Source organism: Equus asinus, chromosome 9, assembly GCF_041296235.1.
Source record: "Equus asinus isolate D_3611 breed Donkey chromosome 9, EquAss-T2T_v2, whole genome shotgun sequence".
Classification (NCBI taxonomy): Eukaryota; Metazoa; Chordata; class Mammalia; order Perissodactyla; family Equidae; genus Equus; species Equus asinus.
In genome coordinates, this window is record NC_091798.1 from 63,954,403 (window position 1) to 63,980,624 (window position 26,222).

General features: G+C 37.0%; 1 protein-coding gene across 1 annotated transcript; it reads right to left on the minus strand.

Annotated features, from left to right (window-relative positions):
- Positions 1–644: 644 nt before the first annotated feature.
- On the minus strand, positions 645–25,052 carry SLC25A46 (solute carrier family 25 member 46). Its single transcript, XM_070517612.1, has 8 exons — positions 24,642–25,052; positions 22,007–22,049; positions 20,699–20,756; positions 18,419–18,496; positions 17,593–17,693; positions 10,295–10,351; positions 9,043–9,100; positions 645–4,619 (listed from the first exon to the last, which is right to left on the minus strand). Exons 1-8 carry the CDS (start codon positions 24,916–24,918, stop codon positions 4,041–4,043), a joined length of 1,251 nt encoding a protein of 416 aa, XP_070373713.1. The 5' UTR covers positions 24,919–25,052; the 3' UTR covers positions 645–4,040.
- Positions 25,053–26,222: the final 1,170 nt, after the last annotated feature.

Sequence of the window (26,222 nt, forward strand, 5' to 3'; positions counted from 1 at the left end):
GTGAGCCACATCACAGTTACAACAGAAGGGTTTTTTAAACGGTGGGCAAACAAATTTAACTTTACATATATATTATTTTTCTTGATCTTCATTTTTACCTACAAAAATATAACTTTTCTTTTACCACCGTAGGTGTAGAAAAACTTTGCCTTCTTCCCTTCTGGGTTTTTTGGCTGGCCTAATTTAATCAACATAAGACAGATTAACAGGAGAAAACAAATTTAATTTTGTACATACAGAAGCCCCATAAAATGAGACTTAAAGTGACCAGGGCAGGAAGATAATCTTTTAGACAAAGAAACAGTAGATTTGTGAAGAACTGACAAGGCAAAGGGTTTCGGCCTGGGTAGTAAATGGTGAAGAATTAACAAGGTTCATTTATACAGCCTTCTCAGCCCTAAATTCCGTCTCTGGTGATGACGATGTCTTCTACTCTCCTGGTACACAGAGGGGACCTTCCACACAGGAAATTTATCACTCACTTTCAGGGGACAAAGGAGGCTCATTGTCCTTGCACTGGCTGTTTCTTGAACATGTTTAATTCAAAATAATCAATAAACCAACATGGCATATTTTGGGGTGACATTCTGAACTCCTACACCACGTTGAGTAGTTCTCTAGCATCAGTAAGAGAAAAATATTGGTTTTATTTCAACATTTTATTGAACTTTTTCATATTACACAATTTACTGAAAACATTTAAAATGCCAGTGAGACAAAAAAACTTAAACAAAACAAAACAAACAGATAAAACACCTCTTCTAGCTGAGGTAATATTGTATAAGATTCATTGCCAAATCACAAGTTTTTGTTACTTTGCTATGCATCTTGGTACCATATTAATGATACGCAATGATTCAAAAGACAGACATCACAGATCCAGTTTATATTAGAGACAGTGCAATGTACTATTTGAAAAAGAAGAGAAAGCAGAAATGCCAAGTATCACTCAAATTCTAGTGCAATGTGAATTGTCACCAAAGGGATTTTGCTTGTATATTATTGAAATAATTAATTCAAATGTGGCTATCTTTTCAAGAGCTGGCAGAGTAGTCTTTTGTGTTCCAAACGATTGAGTGAGCAAACTGAGGGCAAACATCCTCCACAATCTCAGTTGAAAAAACACCTATCGAAGCAACATGTTTTATTTTCTGAGCAGATGTATGAATACACAGATAGAAATATTTGTGCACAGATAGAAATATGAAGCATTTGTGCCCAATCAGGAAAGTGAGTGCTTTGTGTGGTTCTAACAAAGCCAGTGCTGAAAAGACAGCCGTGAATAGTCAGGTAGGTCTGCAAAAGTGGGCAAGACCTCCCACTGCTCCAGTTGTTTCTGAAAACACTGGCTAAATGATCAAATCCCCAATCCATAGCCATTTTGAAATTAGCTTGTTTTTACTATTTCATATTTAGGACATCTAGTGCTGGGCGTTTGGAGGCTTGAATAAATTTTATAAACCTGGGGATTATTTTTCAAGGTCCCATAGAATAGAGAAGGGTGTCTCAAGGGAAAGAAGTTTATTAACAGATTTTGTAAATCAATTAATAAATTCACTTAACATAGTAACTTACTATTTACCAGGTGTTTCAGTTTTTAATTCAATTGCTTTCAGACTATTCAACTCAAATTAAGAAACCTTACAACGTAAGGCAAGCATATTACACTTCAGCTCCATGGCCCAGATGTGGCTTATGTGAGAGGACCAGTGGGCCCGTGGAACCTTCTATCAGAACCTTATTCATCTATTATCATCTTAAGAAATGTGGCCCATGGAAATTCGATTTTGGCACCCATATGCTAAAGAAATACAACACTTTTAAAAGAGAGAAATAGCATGCCCAATGTTTATTTCACTTATTCCTTTCTAAACTCAGTAAAACATATTTGGCCAGCATTTAATTTAGAGATTTTATTTCAACTAATTTGGAATGGCAGTAAAAAAAATTAGTATTTTACTTGCCACATTTCAATTTTTAAAGTTACTTTGTATTCTTTCTTCAAAGAGAGAAGATAAGACCAACCTTACTTGTGTGTGGTTCAGCCTATCAGTCATGTAATAATCCCATAATGAAAAAGATTTATGTAACTGAATCTTCATGCTAATTTCCATCAAATAATCTTGAAATATCTAATTGTTAGCTAGATAAAGGATCCCAGAGATTTCCACTAGTAAGCACTTGATTCCATTCGTATGCTGTTCTAGAAATTTTCAGGTGACTCTTGTCTGAAACCATCTTCTTTTTTGATTACAATAAAAATGAAAGGTTTTTAGGAAGCTGGACATATTATAATCATCTAAAAATTTACTTAGCAGTTCAAAAGCAATGCAAACGGTTTAAATGCCGCAGCTTGGACAAAGTAAACCAAAATCTAAAAGAGTAACCATAAACTACAATGTGATCAGTGCTGTTTAATTTTATTTCCCCGCTCTTGGTAGAATTTAAAAACGGAATACTTAGTGTTTTAGTAATTAAACACACACACACAACACAAGATAGTGGAGAGAGTTGCTACTTATATTCCGTTTCACACTTTTTGGATTTCATTTTTTGGTTCCAACATTATTAATCACAAAAAGTAATCATTTCGCCGACATTTAGCAAGTACAATAAATCTCAGTTTGTATGCATCCTAGGTTGGACAACATCAGTGCAAAAGTCATCACACCTCAGTGTGCTAAACGGTTCACAGTAAAACTGTGATCACTCATCACACGAGGAAATGAAACTTTAAAATGTTTGATGATGGATCAGTCAAATGCATATCGTTTTACTAGACAAAGAGCCTCACTACCAAATTCAATTGAGGAACAGACAGAATTTTTTTAACAATTAACAATTTTTTTGCTTGCTATTTGTTGAAATTTACTTCTTTTCCTCATTCATAAAAAGCAAGGATAAACTTCCTTTAAGGTTTGTACTTTTTCTTCAATATTCATCCAAACAAGTCTAAATAAAAGGCAATAAGGATGAACCTGCTTTCCCCTTTATGTATATGTAGTTTGGAGAGCAAAACTATAAACAAAAACCGGAAGAAAATAAAAACTGAAGCCATTATTTAATGATGACTATATGGAAGGCAAGAGGCATAAATTCCCAGGTGAATTTTAACTGTGTCTCCTTTAAGACAAGTCATTCAGAAATGAAAGGCAAGTGACGTTCCTTTAGTGCACAATTTGTAAATGTGTAAACAGTAATGGTTGTCATGATTATTTTATATTCTATCTCTGTTAAGAGTGGCTTGAAAAACAGCCTCATAATTCGCATAACTAGGTAGGCAAATTAAACTTTATAAACATATGATGAATTTTAAGGTGCTGGCATTGAAATGCTGGGTTTGGATATGGACAAGTATGCTGTTTGCCTTAAATCTTTTGGGTACCTTGGCTTTTAATGTTTTATAATAAAGCAGAAAGTACATGACTTCATTTTATGCAATAAGCTGATCTAAGAGTGGAAAGTTTGTGAGGATGAAGGGAATTCCAAGTTATATGTGTGTACATAAATGGCTTTATACAATAATACAGCCATTAAAAAGCTATATGGGGACAATGCAATTTAAAATGCTTCAACTCCTCCTTATAGCTTGTCAAATCTAATCCTTCTCGTCTTTTTCATTGATAACATAATATTAAGGATGACATACCAATGTCAATCTAGAAGGTGCAATAACATGTGAAAAATGTTAAAGTCAGATGGAATAAATTCAGCTCTGTGAAATTTTGTTATATGTTTGTTGACAAATTTTTGCTTCTGCCCAACATCATTTTTAGCTCAGCATGAGTGCTATACTAGTTAGAATTTAATTCATGAGTGTTATTTTTATTGAATTTTCAAATTTGGAATACTTTTGATCCAAAATATATACCTGTCTTAAAAAAAAAAAAAAAGGGAAGAGTCAAGGTAATTAGCATGGGCTTTTTCTACCAGTTTCACTTTCTAATCCATATCCCCCCCCAGTATTTCACTTTTGTCCTTCATAATTTCATAACGAAGTATCCAGATTATGTCTTTTAGACTGTCCAGGAACCTAAATCTCAAACACTATTTTGAAGAAGTGTAGAGTAAATAATTTTGGTAATCTGTAAAACAGCTGCATGCAGTGTGTACTGTATTATAACAGCACCAAACCCTTTATAAAAACCCAGCACTCCTTCCTCCTGCCTTATGGTATTGATACAGTCTCTCATCCCCTCATACTGTGTATTAATTGGAAGCACTTCATAGCCAAGGTCTGTGTTGTCAATTATTGTGCGTGTTCCTTGAATGTGAAGGCGGTGCAAAACTGTTTCCAGTGGGTAAAGTAAAACATCAGAGCAAAGACTGGCAGCAAAGTTAGCAATAAGTTCTGGAAAATAAGCATCCAGCATACTCTGTACCGGGCTAGTGCTCTCAGCTAGGTGGCTGTTACAAGTCTTTCTCTTCAGAATCAGTAGGACAAACTTCTGAATGGCTGAGCTGATGATGTAATGAAGAAGCCCGTGCAGCACCGTAGGGAGGATCAAGGAGAGCAGCGGCAGCAGTCGTTTGCTATGAGGCACTCCCAAGCCTATCACTCTTCCAATTCCTTCTTTAACACATTCCAAAATTCCAGTATTATCTCGAATTATCTCACTCTGAAATAAAAAGGAGGAAATGAATAAAAGTTAACATTTGCTTATTTTGCCACAAAAAAGGACCTCCTTTTAGGTTCCTTTTAAATCTTAATTTGCTGACTAAAGAGGAAAAACATAATGGTTTGCAGACTTCAAATGTTATCTAGGCATTAAATTCTTTTTTCAAATGAAAATTTCATAAAACAGACAGCAGTGAAGCTGGGAGCTATTCTTACTGGGGGAGAGAAACTGGAGTGGAGAAGCAGAGGGGGACCTGCCTCGTTTCCCCACCCTCAAGAAGCTCCTTAGAACTCATTTTGAAAAGCAACAATCACGTGCCACCTAAAGAGGTAGTACAGTGCTTAGAGTTCTGAGGAATGGGTTGAAACTGCCTCCACTACTGACTGGTTACGTGACCATACTTAACTTCTCCTAAGAGTCAGTTTATCATTCTATAAACATGGGATTAGTGCTGCCTACCATTTAGGCACAGAGTTGCTGGGAGTATTAAATGAAAAAAGGCCTAGCACCCAAAAGGCACTCAATAAATGTCAGCCATTATCATCTGCAATCTCTCTGCCTTTTGATAATTTGGGGGACATGTATAACCAAGTTTGTCAAACAGATTACAGAAGCATGGACAGGCAGAAAAGGAACAGCTAAAAGGCCAATTTGGCTGCAGCAATGACTGAAGAAGAGAACAGTATAAAATGAAGTTAAAAAGGTAGTCAGGGGCCATATCATGTCACAGTGTACACTGGCTTCTAGTCAGATGGGAAATAACTGGTTGGTTCTAAGCAGAATATGGACAAGACATAATTTATGTTATACTGGCAGTTGTGCAGAAGAGAAGAGCAGAGGCTGAGAAACCAGTAAAGAAGTTATTGCATAATCCAGAAAAGATATGACAGTAGACAGGATTAGCAGGTAGCAATGGAGGTCAAGTGCTTCAATTGTGCTTTTATCCTAAAGTTACAGCCAACAGGAATTACTGGTGAATTTGATTTGGGATATGAAAGAGAGAATCAAGGAGGACCTCAAAGCTGTTGGAGAGGAAGTGGAGGAACAGCAGTGCTTTTTACTGAGTTGGGAAATATTACCGGGGTAGCAATATGGGAGAGAAGATCAAGATTTCAGAAATGTTAAGTCTAAGGTATAAACTCCAAGTGGAATTTACAATCTAGACTACAAGGAAAAGGTCGAAGCTGGACATACAAATGTGAGAGTTTTCAGTAAGCAGAATATATTTAAAACCATGAGACAAAAATAAGCTCACTTAACCTAATCCATTTCCCTATTTCTGGCCCTCTTCCCACTCCAGACTACTTTTAATCCAGCAGCCAAAGAGATCTTAATAAAGACATAAGTTAGATCACATCACTCTTCTGCTCAAACACACCAAAGATTTCTCATCTCCCTCAAAGTAAAGGCCAAGCTCTTACAATGGTCTACAATGTCGTGTACCATCTCTCCCCTCTTACCCCTCAGACCTCATCTTCTCCTGTTCTCCCCCTTGCTTAGTTAGCTACCAGTATATTGGCCTCCTTTTTGCTTCTCAAACACATAAGATACAATCCTACCTCAAGGCCTTTGCACTTACTGGCCCTCCACTTAGAATGTTCTTCTCCCAAATATCCATGTAGTTCTTACGTACAGACCTTTACTCAAATGTCATCTTCTCCGTGAGGTCTTTCCTGATCTTAAAAAAATAGCAGCTGACCCTCCCCACCCATTACACATCTTAATTTCCCTGCTTTATTTTTGTTCTCTTTAGCACTTAGCACCATCTAGTATACCTTATATTTATCTTCTCTATCTCTGTCTTTCCCACAAGAATATAAGTACTACGAGGGCAGAGTATTTTAGTTTGTCTTGTTTGCTGCTGTATGCCCAGGGTCTACAACAGTGCCTAATATAAGCTGGCACTCAAAAAATATTTAATGAGTTAAAAAAAATAAGCAGTTAAGGAAGATTAACTAGAAAGGTAAAATGAAGTCAATAAAAACCTTGATTTAATATTATGCTGAGAAGTCTGAAATTGATCCCAGGGAATATGAATCAACATGGATCCTTAATCAGCATAGGATACAGTATTGCAACTTAAGAACAGTAATCTTGAAAGAGTAGAATGGACTTTAAAATGCAGGGACTAGAACAAGGATTCTCAGTGAAGAACACAGATCACTAGGAGGTTCATATTTAAGGGCTCCAGAAGATATACGTATAAATGCATATTTTTCAGGGGAAAGAATGTTGTCAAAGAGATCTGAGCTCCCCAGAAGGACAAAAAAAACCACTGAACATGAAGTAGGAAGAAAGAAGCTAATCTAATAAGCTGAGTGTATAGTAAAGAAGGGATGAGAAGAGCTGCCTATCAGTGGGGAGGAACATACAAATCTCAGATACTTGTTGCAACTAGAAGTAAGAAAGCACGAGGCACAATGGATGAAAGAAATACAAAAATCAAGACTTTCCTAAAAACCAGAACTAAAGTTCTGAGTCTTTAGGGTAAAGATAGTAATAATACCATTAACAGAAAAGGAGAGGCTCAAAAGGAAGCTAATGAATTTTCAGGGAAATAAGATGAGATTATTTTTATGAGTTGAGTTTGAGGTAACAATGATTTGATTCACATAAAGATTAAAGTTAAAATGATTCATAAGAGTAAATGAGTTCTCCAGGATAGTGAATAAAGGATAAAATGCAGAGAGGGTCAAGGACTATGCCTTGGAGTACAACAGAAGAAATGGTAAAGAGGTTACTAAAACAAGAGGAAAATGTTTAAGAGAGTAGAAATCTAAGAAGGAAAAAAGGAGCACGGAAAATCAGACAAAAGGAGTCAAAAGGAGGCAGCAGGTGGAACCTGGAGCAGGAAAATAGGGGCTGGATGTTAGAGCCAGCCCTGATGGCCTAGTGGTTAAAGTTTGGCGTGCTCCACTTTGGCAGCCCAAGGTTCGGTTCCTGGGTGTGGAACCACACCACTTGTCTGTCAGTTGCCATGCTGTGGTGGTGGCTCACATAGAAGAACTAGAAGGACTTACAACTAGAATATACAACTATGTACTGGGGGGCTTTAGGGAGGGAAAAATAAAGAGGAAGATTGGCAACAGATGTTAGCTCAGGGCAAATCTTTCCCAGCAAAAAAACCCCAAAAAAACGAAAAACAAAACTGACATATAGTGAGCTGGGCACTTTACATAATTCATTTAATTTTTATAACTCAGTCATTAAAATACTATTCCCATTTTGTGGATAAGAAAATTAAGATTTAGAAATGTTAAGACATTTCTTTAAAGTCACAGATCTAATTTAAGTAGAGAAATGTGATTCTGACATGAGTCTAAAGGTAAAACTTGTTTCCCCCAGTATATCATGAGGTTTAGTTGTTTTTCCTTAAACAATTACCTTTCTGCTATTTTTTTCCTTATCTATAAAATGAGTATTTCTCACAGAGTTGTAACTGTGTAAACTGCAGCTCCATACAAAGATTATATCATTTATTTAACACAATGCCAAATGTAAGGGAAGAGGAAAGTATATTTGGTTAGCAAGATGTTTACTTCATTAACTGAAGTTAATTCTAAAAATAAATAAAAAACCAACAATGGGGCCAGAAAAGCAATTAAGTGGAAAAGATAATTAGAAGAGGAAAGGCTGATCCAATGAGGTTTCTACAGAGGGAACTCAGACATATGGAAGACAAGAAATCTGCTTGAGGATATGATGTTGGAGATAGAAGATAGGTGGTATACAAATAGTTGGCTTTTGTGTATAGGTGAAGTCAAAACTATCTTCACCTTACCGGTTTAAGCATAGGAATGACGGTATGGTGAGAAGGTACATTAATTCAATGTACTTGAGGTGCCACCATGTGGTTGGAAATAGTAAAACAATTTAAAACGCTAGCAGGAGATTGCTTTAGCTCTGTCGTAGTTAATACACCAAGCATCAAATGTTCCTCAGAAAGCATATTTAAAAAAAATGCTGTTAGTAAACTACCTACAGGGTCTACCTACTCACTGTCAGGATGACTGCCCATCATGCTTTATGCTCAGGTAATTAGAAATTTATTGCTCTACGATAAGTCATAACCATTTGAGTTATACATGAAGATCTTAAAAAGTTGGAAAAACCCAACAACTATAGATTCTTTGTATTCAGAGCAAGTCATAGGCTGCATTCTGAAATATCCGTATAAGGAGTACAGCTGCCTATGGAAGAGATAAAAACAATTAAAACTAGAAATGTGAAGTAAGTTTGCAAAGGAAATACACACGCTGGCAATGTGCCTAGTATAAAATCTCTGATGTGTGGTAACTGTGAAATAAAAATTTTAGAAGGATACTGTCTTAAATTTTTCTGTTTTACATTCAGACATACACAATGTATTGAATATTTCAAAAAGCACTTTTTACCTAAAAAGTGACAATAAAAAATAGCTCACCTGTACTGTTTCAATTAGACTTGCTGAATAAAAAGGCATTGCCACCACATAGGTTAGGCTGTAGAAATTAAAACAAACTTATCAGTATACTGAAACAAGATGCTGACACTAAATTTTTAAATATCTACTTCAAGATATCAACATAATTTATATTCAAGCCGGAATGATATTTTTAAGCTTTCCAACTATTAATACCTATAGCCTAAAGACACTTCAGAGACCTGTAACATAGGATGCTTCATTCAACAAGTAGAGATGAAAAAAATTAAGTATTAACAGCATAGTCTGCAAAGAAAATAGATTTTATTTTAAACCAGTAGAATGTAGGCTCATTTAGGATTCACTGTTTGGAAATCTATCTGCACATAGCTAATGTAGCCTATAAATCTGATACTTAAAATTTAGGATGAGGGATTCATTCCATTGCTTGCCTTTTCTGCTATTATTCTATCTATTATCATTATCCATTCCCAGATTTCCCACCCAGCAGAGCTAAGCCAGTCTTCAATGGTGAGTGAAGTCCCCTTTTATTATTAAGAAACAATATTGTACAGCTTTGCAAAGTTGTTTCCCATCACCGCTAATTTACACAAAGTAATATTACAACCTTGCAAGCCTGCAAAATATAGTTACATGAAATAATATCAAGGTGGGACTTACCTAACCCTATGGGCCAGGTCCTGGCAAGGAGTGGTTTTCAAGGTGAATGGAACATCACTAAGTAATAATGTGCTGGAATGTCCCACAGAGGGAGCCAGCAAGCTGGGGGGTTTCCAATTCACAATCTTCAAAAAAAATTAAAAAGTGAAGAGTAAAAGTCTAATCTATAAAAATCATCAGTGTTGTAAAATCACTAAGTGCCTTTAGGACTACATTTTAATGACACTAAGGTTTTGAGTTTGCTCATCTTCATATAAATATATTTGTATCAGCTTAATACTAAAATAATAATGATAATAATTTTCTGGGCAATTTGGGTTAAACAAGTTGAAGACCTTTGCTATTTCCCAAGAACATAAAGAAAAATTAGGTTGTGATTTCAGCTTTTTAAATTAGACATATTTTAAAGACAATATATATTTCAGGATTTTATTCCTAAACTCTATGTTACTTGTCTCTTGAAGTTCTGGTCCCACAAATATTTTATTGCTCTAATTTCCTTCAGCGTACTTATTTAACAGGATTTTTTTTCCAGTTCTAAAACTATAAAAATTATGGACATTTTCAATACAAATGCCTCTCTGATACTTACGATTTTAGTAGAAGGTGCTCTCCTATTCGTTTAGGATTCCATTTATGCGAAATCTCCCTAAAAAATAAATTTAAATAAAACAAAATCCATGTTATTTAAAACATCTTGAATTAGTCCAATTTTCAAAAAGGTAATCAATTTTTTTAAAAAAAATGTGTAGGAGAAATATATTCTACTGGTGAACAGTTTCCTTTCTGGGACACACTTCAAACAACTGTAGTGGTTTGAAAAGAGAAAAAATATACAAGGTGCTTTTATATGTGCTGATAGAAGGGGCTGACAGAGGAGGAAGAGTTATAACTGGTTATAAAAATGAACATGAGAAATTAAAAGAGGAGATATAAAAATGATAGCCTGAGGAAAAAAGAATGAATGAGGAAAGGAAAGGGAAACAAGGAATAGAAGAAAGGAAGAAAAAAGCTTCAAGAAGAGTGTAAGAATGAGAATTAAAAACCAAAACAAAATTAAGCAACTGTAAAGCAGAATGACACATTACATTTGTGTAGCACCTAATTTCCAAAGTGCCTTTAATTGTGAGGACATTAAGTTTTGACCTTCATTATATTCTACTATCTTTCTGAGCACCTAGTATGTACCAGGCACTGTGCAAATTGCTTTGCTAGATTATTTCTAACCCTGACAATGATCCCCTTACCCCCATTTCACAGCTGAGGAAACAGGCTCAGAGAAGGTTCAGAATTGACCAAAGCCATACAACTAGTTAGTGGCGGAACTGGGTTCTAAACCCAGGTCTCTGAGTTGAAGTCTGCCCTCTCTGCCTGCACTGCCTCTCACCTCATTTGATACACGAGGGAAACCTGTGGGATAAGCAGGTATGGTCGTATTTGTTTTATTGATGCGAAAAATGAAGGTCAAAACGATGTTGAAAGGAGACGGGCAAATGCCAGGTCTGGAGCTAAGGTCGAGGACTGTGCGTGTCTTGCCAGTTAGGTTACCTTGGGAAACCAAAAAGAAAGAAGGAAAAGAAGAGAGGCAAACTGAAAAAAGAACAAAAAGGGAGAAAGTTATATCAAGAGAAAAGTCAGAAAGGAGAAAAGAACATGGAAAGTAAAGAAGGAGGCAGAAAAAAATGAAAAGGCAGATAGAGGGTATGAGGGGGGAGTAGGGAGGGATAATAGAGAATAACAATAGCAACAACAATAATAATAACAGCAGAATAACAGGGAGGGAGGCGTAAACTAGAGAGGAGTCTCGCTGCCACCTGCTCCCCTCATGAAATTGGCACCCACTGCACTATGGCCACGGTGGAACCTGAGAAAAACATTTTCTATTTGAAATGAGTGAATAAGACAAATGTAAGGAGACAAGGGAATAAATACATTTTATATTAAACAGGTGAAGAAAATGAATCACTAATAACATAAGCACTCTAAAAACAAACAGTACAGTTATAGCATGGGTGGTATGCAAACTTCCCTACATTTTTCTAAGAGGCTGAAAGGTCTGCAGAGAAACTTTAGACAATACAACAACTCTCTGATTTATAAGACCTTAGAGAGCCTTCTGGGTCACATTCTGGTTAAATTAGTACTAGAATACTATAATTATGCCTGAACAACCATAGAAAAATATAGCTGGAATCACATTCAGTGATTAAGACAAAAAATGGAAAAAAGATTAGGCCTCCCATGTTACTGATGGTGACTTTATGATTATAAAACAAAATATGTTTTGTGAATGGCTTGTGAATCAACTGGGTACTACTATTACTCTTATCATGGCCTCAGAAAGTATTACCACAGGTGATTATGACATTGATTTTAAGCATGAAGCTGTCATTAACATTATGAACAGACGGGTCTGTAAGCGGTGTTTCTATAAGGACGGGGTCACGTCTCCTTTGAATATAATACTAATTACAACTGCCGATTCTTTTTTTTTTTTTTTAAGATTTTCTTTTTCCCTTTTTCCCCCAAAGCCCCCTTGTACATAGTTGTGTATTTTTAGTTGTGGGTCCTTCTAGTTGTGGCATGTGGGATGCCGCCTCAGCATGGCTTGATGAGTGGTGCCATGGCTGCGCCCAGGATCTGAACTGGCAAAACCCTGGCCTGCTGAAGTGGAGAGTATGAACTTAACCAGCTGGCCACAGGGCTGGCCCCACAACTGCCAATTCTTAAGATCATTAAGGTAAAATAGCTAAAAATGAATTTAGAATCAAGACATAAGAAAATTGAGACTCTCTTCCTTGTATCTGTTCTCTACTCTTTTATAAAATAAAACTTATTGCCATAGCTCTAGAAATTTAAATTAGCACATTTAAATGCTTCAGGAAACAGTCATGTTAAAATCTACTTGTGAGTAAATCTTTTTATATTTCATTATCAAATATTCAAAGCAAATGTATTTACATATGTAAATACATTACATATGTAAATTACATATTACATACGTAAATACATTTAATTCACTAATTTTACAAGAAAAACTGCCCTTCAAATGAGCAACAAAAATTAAGAGAAGTGGCTTGCTTTTTCTCAAAATAGTTTTCCATTTGATAGATTAATATACATCCTCCCATGCATAATCAATACACAAAAGCAAAAGAATTTTTAAATAACTCTATATTTAAGCAGTCTTTACTTTCCACTGTCTCTCATTTTCACAGGCTAAACCAGCTGCCCTCTTAAAAAAAAATCTTCCCTTAACCCAGCTCAAACCCCTCATCTTCCAGCTACTTCTCTTCACTTCTCCTCTTCACAGCCAATTTGCTAAACTTGCTATTTCCATGTCCTAACTTCCCACTTACCTCTGAATCCACTTCAAACTGGCTTCAACTCCATCATTCCATAAAAACAGCTCCTGCCAAGGTCCCCATGACCTCCATGTCACTAAATCCAATGGACGTTTTTAAGTCGACCTAATTTGCCCTTTCAGCAGCCGTCTGGCACTCAAGTTCCCCTCTCCTTCTTGAACCACTCTGTCCCAGTACGCCATTATCCTATGCTCTTCTGGTTTTTCTCCTCTCTTCTGGTGTCTACTTGCAGGAGCACTTGTTTTAACCAAGTCTAACTCCCTAATCTGGAGTTCCTAAAGGCTCAGGCCCTTTCCTTTTCTTCTTTTACACGCTATACACCTTCCCTAGGCAATCTCATCCAAGATGATGGCTTCAAAACCTCCCAAATCTCTTATCTTCTGTTTAGACTTCTCTGTATGTCAATCTTATACATCATCTGTTTACTGACAACTCCACCTGGATATGGCAAAGCATATGAAAATGAATTTGTCCAAAATTAAACTTATGATCTTTCTTTCCTACTCTTAGACTCTTTTAATGTTCCCTATTTAGAAACTATTGATCAGAAAGGAAATCTATTGAGTTGGAGAAAGATTTCATTGCGTTTAAAATAAAATGTGTTTAAAGTCAGTGAATTCAGAGGAGTTATTAGGAAAACAGACAACATGAGGAGAAAAACTGTACGATGCTTATATTAGTTCAACTGCAAATGTGAGATATCAAACTAAATTGGAGTTCAACCATTGGGTTCTGTGAGAGACTAAACTACGCAGGTAGCCTCGGTTACAGGTGTTTCTTATGTTAATGATTTGAGAAACATCACCCGAAAAGTAAAGGGTACTTCTGGGTAGAGCGACAGATAACCTAACTCACTTCACCTGGGGGAAGGTTGGCAGAAGGATTTGGGAGAGGTCTGGGCAGAGATTAAGGAAGAGATCACAGATGATGCTCTAGGGTTATATACATATTTTTAAAAGTAATAATACTGAAAAACTATAAGCTTGGTGACTTAATGGGCACCATAGACTTGCTCTTTTTCTCTCATAATCACTATTAAAAAACTAAATATTGGCGAATCGATAGCGTCTCACCTGTTGGACCGAGTGATCACTGTGCAACTGAGGAAGCTCAGTCTAGGAGACCCTAGAGCTCATCCTCCTCATACAGTAACTTCGGTGAATTGCTCTGGGTTACTGCTCTGCTGCCTTGTCTGCTATGATCTTGCTTTCCCCCAAGAAAGCTCAACTCTACCCAAAGAAGTTAGAGTTAAAAATAAAAAGTTTACATTCCACTTCAAAGAATGGCTTTATTTGACATCCAGTTACACAAACGAAAATCCTAGAAGTCATCCTGGACACTTCCTTCTCTATCATCTACCATCCCTAATCCATCACCCAAGTTCCACCAATTTTACCTAAATATATTTCAAAATTAACCCCGTACGTCCATTTCAGAAGATACCACTCTGGTCTTAGCCACTATTATTTCTCACTTAGCTTATTGTTATAGCTTATGAACATGTATCCTTTTATCTACTCTGATCCTCCCGTAATCTTTTCATCTCCAATTACACTGACCCTTGAAAAACATAAATCTGATCACATCATTGACCCCTGCTTAAACTCTCCAATATCCTTAAAGCGGCCTACAAGGCCATGCATATAGACTGGCTCTTACCTACGTCTTCAGCACTCTCTCATACTGCTCTCCATCTTGCTCTCTGAGCTCCAGCCACATGAACTTCTCTCAGTTACTCAAATTCTCCAGATTCCCCTGCCACACTGTCTTTACATCAACTGGTCTGTGCCTTCTCATCACCACTCTGATCTCAGCTTAAGTGTCATTTTATTAGGGACATTGTTCCTAACCCTTCAATACTCTCATAGAACCATATTATTTTCCTTCCGAGAACAAATCTCAACTGGCAATTATTTATTCATTACCGGGATTATTTTACTTATGTCCCTTACACTAGATTCTATGCTTCATGGTCACAGGTACCTTTTGTTTCTTCTCCTCAATGTATACCTGATTTCCAGCATAGGAACTAACACACAGTAGGTACTCAGGAATATTAGCTAAGTAAATAAATGAATTAATGAGTGGGATGGATTTATCACCAAAATTATCCAAGTAGAACACAACAAAGGTAATCTTTTGTGTCTTCTTTAATAAGGTTCAAAATGACCAAGAGAAAATACATACTCACACAACTGACATGTCCATATGCCTGTAGAGTAAGAAAGTTAGATACTAAAATATAATAAAATTCTGTGCCTTTCCATTCCCATTTCTCTTTCTCCTTCTCTTCAACCTGAAGTTAAAGCTACTATTTCATCTCTGCTTCAGAGAAATGGTGTTACTTGCCTAGGGTCCCAGAAGTAAAAAGTGGGGTAGCCAGGACCAATGGTGTTCTCACTGCAAATACAGAATTCTTTACACATTACCATATGGAAATTTTGGAATTTTGTTAAATTTTTATAGAATTTTGTGTTTGTGGGAGAACTTCAAGAACATTTGATGACAAGTACTAACTATTGATCTTATTCTGTGATATAAAAAGTAATAGGGTGAACAAAGTTAGCCAAGAGCAGGAATTCAGATTTTTTAAGTATGAGAGGGGAAACTTTTAGCTGGCCAAATGTTTTGTTTTGCTTTTAACATTTAACAAACCTGTGTTAAAAGAACTTCAAGACTATGAGGTCCTTTCAAATCAATCACATTGGCAAAAAGCCTGATATCAGTCTCTCTTGCTTTCATTTTCTTCCCTAGAAAGACTGAATTCCAAGATTGAGACACTAGTGGCAGTACCTTCAACTACCTCACTTCCTTGTCAATCTAGAGATTCACCCTGCCAGGGGCCAACTTTGGATTAACAAACCATTCTAAGTCTTTAATACTATCCCTGAGATATAGTATTGATAGGGAAAATCACAAAGTCCTGCCAAATAGCACCTAAACCAATTTATGATTTCCAGTATTATCTATTAACATTCCTTTCATATTCCTTGTAAGGTTCCCTTTCTGTTATACATAGTTGTGACTGTCCCAAACATTTAGGATGCTTTTCTACTTCGACTCTAATGCTCATCCTTCTTTTACCTAATGACTGTGTATCCTGTTTCAGAGAGAAAAACAGACCCAGAAGCAAATTCCCCAACTTCTCTACCCTCCCCCTCCAAATGTATCTACAATTCTAATTCTCCTCTCTTGGCCTCTAGGACACTATTGTTCTATAGCTTACTGCTATTTTCAGTTTGTTTTGTGAGCATCTCTTATTACTCCCCTCAACTACCTCTCCTACCACACATGCAGGGCACACACATGTGCAATCATACGTTGTCCAGGATTCTGTCCTTGGTCCACTTTCTGTCATTTAGTCTACACTTTCTCTTTAGGGAAATTCATCCATCCTAATGCTTCGACTGCTACTTTTATGCCACAACTTTCAAAGCTAGGCCTCCAGCTTCAAATTTTCTCTAAGACTCTGATCCACAGTTCTAACCACTTATTAGATAGGTCCCCTTATATGTCTTGCAGGAATCTCACACTTCACTGTTGAAAGTCAGATTCCTTATCTTCTTTCCTAGTCCAACTTATTCTTCTTCACGAATTTGCCAACTCGATTCCATTCTAGAAATCTAGTCACTGCTGACAATTCATTCTCCCATACCTCCATTCCCAATCTATCACCAATTATTAATTATATTCCAGCTCATCCCCTTCTGTTCTATTCTACAGTTCAGAACCTTCTAAGTCTGGCCTAGATTACTATAACAGTTCTCCAAAAGTCTCTGTCTACACAGTCCTTTTATTTACACTGCCACTTGAGTATATACTTCATCAAAGCACTCATGTACTAAAAGAGAAACAAACAAAAAAATCCTTAGATTCTCAACTCCATAGAGAATAAAGCCTAAGTCCCTTACAAAGGCACAACCATGCTTCAATCTAGCATCTCAGCCTCTTTTCCTGTTATTCCACTCCATACATGCCCAATATTCCAAGCACAAGACATTTATTATCTAGATCTTCAACCTCCATAAAACTAGGCACATTGTCACCTCAACTTGGAATGCTCTCCTTCTCTGCCAAGTCAATTCCTACTCATTCAAGATCTGGCTCAGATTTTAGGTCTTTTGTGAAAGCTTGCCAGTAACTCCATGCAAAGTGTCCCTTGGGCTCTGAAAGGACTTTAATTACAGCACTAATCACAGTGTACTATAATTTACTTACATGTGTCTCCTTCACCAAATTGGCTAAAAGTGCGAGAATTGTTCACATACTCATGTTTGTTTCTTAGTTGATAGTTGCTAACACATAGCAGTTGGAGCTGAAAGACATATCTCAATAGATACCAGACCAGGAAGTACTTTCTGTATCATACACTAATTCAATAAGACATAATTAATTAATTAAACTTTATTCTCTGTTTCTTCTCTTAGTTACTTCAGGCAAGTCATATTCAAGGTATGTTTAGAAACTACCATATTTTCTAATTTTTTAATATGAATCTAATATTGAGAAAATGCCAAAAAGGTACCTTGGTAAAGGTGTGAATTCACTGATTATTCCCTCTGCTCCAAGTGTGACTCCCTGGACAATAAATGTACTTCCCATTCCTTTCCAAAGGGCCCTTGGTCCCTAAAATGAACAAAATTTATTGTTATTTTTGTTAACACCTAAATAAGAAACACAAAAAAGGTCTTAATAAAACTTGACTATTGAATGTTTACTGATATTTTCCAATAAGGCATTATTCTAAAGCACATTTCAGTAGAGAACTACAACTAAATTAATTCCTATCATTATTTTAATATTTGTCAGGTGGCCAATGTTAGGCTAAGATGAACACTGCAATTAGCTAAATACCTCTAATATAGATTAAATATCTCTAATATTTAATTAATTTTAGCAAGGTGTGAATTCATTGATTATTCAGTGACATCAAACAGGTGTCATTACCATGTTACATTAGTTTTAGTATAAGAATTAAGATACTTTTATTAACCAAATTAAAAGGAATGATTGTTCCTTTAATTATTACTAAGGCCAAACGGTACTTTTTCTTTTTGATTGGCAGCTGAGATAACATCTGTTGCCAAACTTTTTTTTCCTTCTTCTTCTTGCCAAAGTCCACCAGTACATAGTTGTACATTCTAGTTGTAGGTCCTTCTGGTTGTGCTATGTGGGACACTGCCTGAGCATGGCCTGATGAGCGGTGCTAGGCCTTTGCCCAGGATCTGAACCAGTGAAACCCTGGGCCATGGAAGCGGAGCACGTGAACTTAACCACTTGGCCATGGGGCTGGCCCCCAAATAGTACTTTCATTATAAACAAATTTAATGAATCTACAGACTAATTCTCACCTGAGTTTTGTTGAAGCTGTACATAATATTGATGACTGTAAATGGAGTGAGATGATAATGTCGAGCGTGGTAATTAACCTGTAAAAAGAGATATTTCATGGTGATTTTCTCTTATTTTGTCAAGAAATAACGAGGCCATGAAAGATACACAGTGGAGTCACATCATAAAAAAAGTTCAATTCTAAAGTCAGCATAAATTACACATAAGCAAAATTACTATTGAAAATGCTTTAAATAACTTATTAAAAGTACAGTACATATGGTTAAATAAATACAATCCTGAAGACCAATGCACAATATACATAGTAATCTAGACTATATAATAAAAAAGTCCTTGGTGTTTGATATTTAAGTTTCCTTAAACACTAGAATTACATTCAGTGTGGCAAAACACCCATGCCATTTAACACACAGGAACCACAAAGAACTCAGGGAATAGGAGATTCGTGTCCCCAATGGCAAGTATTTTTCAAACTATACACTACAGCAATTGGTAAATTATTAAATCAGTAAAGAGGGTCAGAACCAATACTTATTAAGTGAAATAATAAAAAAGAAAGTATCAGAATGCATCACACATTCTGAAGGTATTATTTCATAAAAGATTTTTTGAGGTTACTCATATATATGTAAACACTGGATCCCAATGTAATATTGATATAATGTAAAATATGTCTGAAATTTACTCTTCTGGGCCATTTATACTGGTCATGCTATTTAAACGGCTATTTCTCTCTATATACTTATTTTTTGGCGCTAAGCATGAACAGCTTAATTTGTAATTATTTATATCCTTTCTAAATCAATTTTCAAAGATAAGTTATATTACAGGACTTTTGCCACAGTGTGGTCCACCGACCCCCTGAGGGCCTCATTACCCTTTCAGAAGATTGGCAAGTTTAAAATTATGTTTTCAATACTAAGACATTATTTGCCTTTTTCATTATGTTGACATTTTCAATAGTGCAAAAGCAATGGTGGGTAAAATTGCATGGATCAAAGCAATGGCACCAAAATATATTTTTGTACTTATTGTATTCTTTGTCCCACTCATTTGTAATGAGAAAAAGCCACTTTCACTAAAGAATGTCCTTGGTGAAGCATTAAAATATATTAATTTTATAAACTCTTGACTCTTGAGTACACATCATCTAATTAACATTCTGTGTGTTGCATAATGAAGTAAGATGGCTGTCGAGGAAAAGCACTTGTCTGATGGAGTTGCAAGCTGAACTAGCCACTTTTTTCATGGAACACCATTTCTTCTGGGAAAACTGGCAGACTATAGTTCTCCACCCTTGGGACAGACAGGTTTTTAAAAATGAACAAATTGAGCTTGATGACTAAAAAAAAAAAATGGATAGTATTTGTTGCCAATGATAAATTTGAGTTTACGAGCAAAAATTAGAATGCTGGAAAACCTGTATCCACCATCAAGAGTTTACCAATACCGAAACACTTTTCCAGTGACATAAGTAGTGATTTTAATGATGGTGTTTTTTTGACACTGAGAATCAAACACGGTAACATTTGGAAGATCTATATAATTCAGTAAATTAATATTTTTCAATTAATCAATGCATAATATAACAGAATCATGCATGGGTAAAAAATCCATTCAACATGCAGTATAGATCAATAGATTTTATTGTTAATAGAGTATAAAAAGTTAATTGATGTGGTTTCAGACTTCACATTGCAAATAACCTTTAAGAAACTACAATTTATTGAGTTTTGGTGTAGTATCAAAGAATATCTGCCAATTATCTGGAAAAGATATAAAATACTCCCATTTTCAAATACACATGAGTATAAGGCTAGACTTTCTCACTTCTTTCAAAAACAATGCATTGCAACAGATGGACTGCAGAGGCAGATGTGAAAATCTGGCTGTCTTCCATTGTGCCAGACATCACAGATATTTGCAAAAAAGTAAAATAGTTATTTTTCACAAAAATGTTATTTATGTTACTATCTAAGGGTTTACTATTATTTTTAATGAATTAAAGAAATATACATTAAAATTTTCCCAGTTTTGATTTCTGAAAAAAAATGAAATATTGATAGATATAACCTGTATAAACAAAAGTTCTTTGGTGAGCTCAATAATTTTTAAGACAAGAAATGTCAAAGACCCAAAAGTTTAAGAACTGATATATTGTAGATTTTGGTACATTTCACATGGAATAAGGGTTACATGGTCTCAGTCATTTATCTGAGTTCTCTACTTCAAATTAGGGTTAGGATTACTGTTTTGAAGGTCACAGAAAGGACATTTACCTGACATTGGCGGCGGAGAACAATGCAAGGATGGGCCAATACATTTTCTGTAAAGAGACTATATAAGAATAGTTTATATATATATAATACAGCCAAATTTAATTTACAACATATGTGTATCTGAAATTACTCTTGCTTGAAGAAACATGCATTATTTTAATCATACAGTATTCTTAAAAGTAAAAAGAAAAGTTTTAAATGCTAGACATGTTTGTCAATCATTCTACCAATAACAAAATTCAATATGAAAAGAATTAAAACAAGAATTGCAAACTGGTAAGCAATGGAAACAATATATAATACTAATATGTACAGTATAAAGATGAAACCACATCTCTGTATGCCTGATATGGTAAACTTCTTTCTCAGACAATTTAAATGCCCCTTTGCATTTTTTTCAGAAGATGTCCTATGAGCAAAGTTGCCACCAGAAGAGTCATCTGTTCTTCATAAACTCCATTCTATAAATTTTGATGCACTTTGTACTTGTTATAGGGATTTTAATGACCATGCTAACTGAGCACTATTTTATGTATCAAATATTTCTTCTGAAGTCATTTCTCACAAATTAATCACAACTGTGGGCTTAAGCACTAACTGTGACATACACACCCACTCACATATATTAAGAATCTATCAAATTAACAATAGCTTTAAGTATCAACGGTGAGGCTCACGAAAAATTAACTCTAGCAGAAGGAAAACTTCAATATACCAATTTTTTTTCTATTGATATTAAGATCCTCAGGTTTAATTATGCAAATAAGGTCTTTTCTTCATTAAAATATTTAAAACAATGAGCTATTCTGGCATGAAATCTAAGTCTTTGTGCCATGCCAATGTTTTTCAAACAGTATTCACTAAAGATCACATAATCAAGGCTGGATTAAAAAAATGGTCCTCATTAAATGCTAACTGTAAGCAAAATCTAGACTCTATGCTGCTAAATGTCTTGTTTTAATTCAAATGTTTAGGGAAAATGTTCAATGCACAACTACTTTTTTTCGGAGAGGGAGATAAGATTAGATTTCAGATTTTATTTTGTTCTTTGGGTAGACTCATGAAAGTTCTTACACTATTCCTTAAAAAATTATTGTGTGATTAAAGTTGAATGACTATTGTGTATCCTTATTGAAAAAAAATCAAGTTGTAGGTTTTAAATAATTTTTTTCTGCAAAATATTATTCAATATTTAATCTACTGCTCTAAAGAATCAGTCTAAAAGAAGCAATACTAATCATTTATTACTATAAATTACACTAAAGAAAAAACTTTAAATAAATTAAAAATCTTTAGATAAATCATTACCTTGCAAGTCCAATCCCAAATCCAGCAAATCTATTCAACTGTTCTAAAACAGAAGGAATAAGATTATTCATAACCAATACTTAGGTTTACTGTAAAAACAACAAAAAATATTTTCTTTTATTAACATGACATCCATTTAAACCCCAGATCCCAAAGTTGAACTCTCATGGTGCCAGACAGGTCATTTGAATGAGGGAAGGGCTCTGGTGGAGCTTCTGGCAAGTTGCAAGGTGCAGACCTTCTAACGGCACAACTGCTCTTCAGCTCCAATTCACTGGTGCCACGTGGGACTGTGGACCCTGGGTTTCTAAGCTGCGATTTTTCTAAAAGAGATATTCTCATTTTTATATACTATCTTTCAACTTTAAAATACTGGCAACTATTTTAAAAAGCATTAAAACATTGTGTTAACATCATGTGGGCCAAATCCAACATGTTTGCATGTTGTTTGCAGGTCCAATCTAAGGGCTACCAGTTTTCAACTTCTGACTAGAAACAATTTAAGATGTTTTCTATAGGATGCTCTGACTGATGCTTAACACCAACTTTACCTATCGAGTTGTAAAATTAGTCATTCACTGTTACTGGTGGAGAGCATCTATGTTAAACCAATAGCAGCAAGAAAAACACCTCAAAATTATTAGACTGAAAGAGTACTTAAGGTAATGAAAATATGGGTAAATAAGGCTCTCTCCCTCTCTATCACCCCAAGTTCTAAATATTTTGAGAGTAAGTGGTTAATTAGGTCTCTGATATAGGCTACTGGGTATATCTGTGCTACTGTCGATGGCATTTCTATAGTCTTAGAAAAGTTTACAGCTGGAAACATTTCTATGCATATGTCAAAACAGAAAAAAATTTTTCTCCTTGACTAAAAAAACTCAAAATCATAATGGTGAAATATCACAACCCCAGGAGACTAGACATTAAATTTCAGCTATTATACAATATTCACAAGGTATGGATAATTTTTCTCTCTCTCCTCTCTTCTCCCATCTCCTCTCTCATCTCTGCTCTTTCAGATGAAGTAACGCCCTCACTATTCCCTTACGGTCAGAACAAGGCCATGTAAACATATCTCTGGGGAAACTATTTGGTTCACCCTTGTCTTGAAAAATGTGAAAGCTAGATAGAAGCTTCTTTAGCCCAATTAAGATCCTTTCCGCTTCTTCCTTTTTGTGTGTACAGACCATCCCCTAATATTAACAGAAAATATCACTTGATATTTTCTGGAACGTGTTAGGAAGGTTTACTATTGTTAACTGTGTAAGTCTCTCAGGCTTCTATCCTCCTTGCCAAATTACATTCACCAGCCTCTTTGCTGTAAAAAACTCCCAAAAACCAAAAAACAACCCCGTGGTTTTATTAAGAGCACCTCCTCACTGTAACTATCAAAGCACAAATTATGAAAAGATAAAAGCATCAACTTTACTGCCAAAGAAAATAACTGTGTTGCAACCATATATGCATTTTGAATTATTTAATTTATAACTTTCCAGTACTCCTTCTGGAACCTACAGAAAGAAAACCAGGCAGAGTGAAAAGCTAATTGTATGACACGCAGTAAGTCACTGATCCTCCTCCATAACCTCATTTGTTCACTAGACTATACTTAAAGTCCATTCCTCCCAGTTAATCCAAATCAAATAAACATTACTGTACTTCCAAGTCAAAATCAAAGAAATGAGAATAAAACTCAAGCCTAGAATGCACTTAATATTTAATGACAATCTATAATTCTAACAATTTCAGCGGAATAGGAAGAGGCAGTCACTACTTCCATTTTATGAATAAAAAAAGATGTTAAGAATATCTAGATTACTGTTGCAATTAAAGCACAGGTCTTCAGACACCCTACAGAGAATTAATCACGTCTTGATTCCAAAGTCTTATCTTGAAATTGTCTCGGTGTTTTTCACTCTTTAGTAGTGGAGGGTTTATGTCAGAAAAGGAAAGCAGGAGGTGGGAAAATATAGTAGTTTGGGGATCTAGAAAACAGACACAACTCCTATGATTAAAAGGGAGGAAATGAGTATTTTTTAGCCCACTGTGTGCTCCATACTGCACTAGGCACTACTCATACTTCATTTTCTTTAACACAAAGAACCCTACGAGTTATTCTTCTCTCCACCTTAAAGAAAACTGAGCCATCACAGAAGCTAAGAAGTGGTTTCCTAAGAGTGGTAGCGGCCAGGTTTGACTCCAAGCCTGCCTATGCTGAAAAACTTCTCTCTCCAGAACACAAAGATACAATTCACTAATCAAATCAAGGAAAGAGAGCTATGAGGGAATTAAGTATTGTTCACATATTCCCAGCAAACAGTAAATAACCCAATTTCCTTCTTTCTTGATTCAGGTCATGGATGTCACACTCCAAAACCCTTCGCACTTCCTCCCGCGCAGCCCCGAGCTAAGGCAGGTGTCGTTTTTGGAGGCGATCCCGGAGCGAAGTGTGCGACCAAGAGAGAGGAGGCCCGCTCCGGCGCAGAGGACGAAGGGAGGGCAGAGGGTGTGGCGCGCGCTGGGCTGAGAGGCACCGGGGGCGGGACCCTCGGCGCGGCTTCCGGGGTCCGCAGGCCGCGAGCCGCTGCCCCGCCACCCCACAAACCCCTGCTTTGTCACCCACATCCCTCACCGCTGCTCTGGCCCGGCGCTCCGCCGCCGCCGGGAAACGGCTCCTCCGCGGGGCCCTCGGGCGGGGTGGCGGGGGCGGGCGCACCGTAGGGCGGGCTCTTCTCGCCCCAGTGCAGGTTGCGGCTCCCTGGGATGTCCGGGGGAGTGGTCACCCAGTGGCTCAGGTCCGACGCGGTGCCGTAGGACCTTGCAGGGAAAGCGCCGCCAAAGCCCTGCTCATCCCGGGCACCACCCCGATAGCCCAAGCCATCGAATCCGTCGGGGCGCCGCGGATGCATGGCACACGGAGCAGGATGAGGCAAGCCCACCCGGAGCCCACCAGCACTGGGGCCACCGCGACCTCGGACCACACAGCTTCGCCGCCGCCGCCCCAGCGTCTGGAGAAATTCTGACAACCGGAAGTCACGTTGCAAACCCGGAAGTCCGCGGGGCACGTGATCGAAGCCTCTTCCGGCGGCCATTAGAGACACGGTTGCTAGGGAGACGCGGCGGTTACGTAGGGCCAACCCTGAAAACTGTAGTCGTTAGCGAGGAAGTGGGATGATGACTGCGGGGTTAATGAAACATAGTACCAAAGAGATGCCGCAACGGATCGCGGGTGGGAGGTGCGTCCTGGATAAGACGAGGTCAAATAAAGATGTTTCATTGAAGGCGATAACGCGTTGGTGGAGCCAACTACCTGAGCTCTCAGCCAGAAATGCCCCGCTCCACACAAAGACCCCAGATCTAGGTCTTTTCTTTCCTCATTGGGCTAGTGCCTCTCCTGACACAAGGGAGCTATTAGAGGTTAGAGTTGCGGGGTGTTCGTTCCTTCCAGCTTTGCCTCCCGCACTTAGTATTTTGGGTAAAATCTATTGAGACATCTGGTTCGGCCCAGAACGCAAAGGTACTGTGGATGGCTAGAGCAAGCTTAGAAAAGAACGTCCGAGAGAAAAGCTCGGTCTTCCCCTCCCTCCCCCGCTCTCCCCACGACTATAAACTCCTCTCCAAGATTTAGGAGTTAAGTATTTTGCTTTTCTAAGGCCACAAAACAACTATAAATAGTTTTGTGTAGTTTCTTGTCTGGTGCACCTAAATCACTCCGGGTATTTAAATCTCAAGTGATATCGGTCAAAATCGGGACCATAGTTAAGAGGACTTCTGAAGAGAGTGCCCTGTTACCTATTTGCGTCAGCTCCATGGGCTCTTCAGGCAGAGTCGCTCTCCCTAGATCTGATCGAGCCTACCATGGCTTTTTCCTGTGTCCCTTCTTCTTCACTGCACGTCCAGGATTCCGAGGGCCTTCGGAAGAGAATCCTGATGCCCGACGCACTACTGTCAATCTTTCAGACGCGACCATTTATTTAAAGTGATAATCAACTTCAACTTCTTAAGTGGATGGACATTCTTAAATTGGGTTGTGATATGACTTGGGCATATGTATTGAGTCTCTCTCTGATTAAGTGTATCCAGTATTACTCGAGTACTAAAACCAAATTACTGGGTAACTAAAATCAAACTAGTTACTGGGCGTGGCAATATATATTTCTCTGTTTCTGAGGAATGATTGGCCCAAGGATGGGATTGGCTCAGGTTCAAGCTT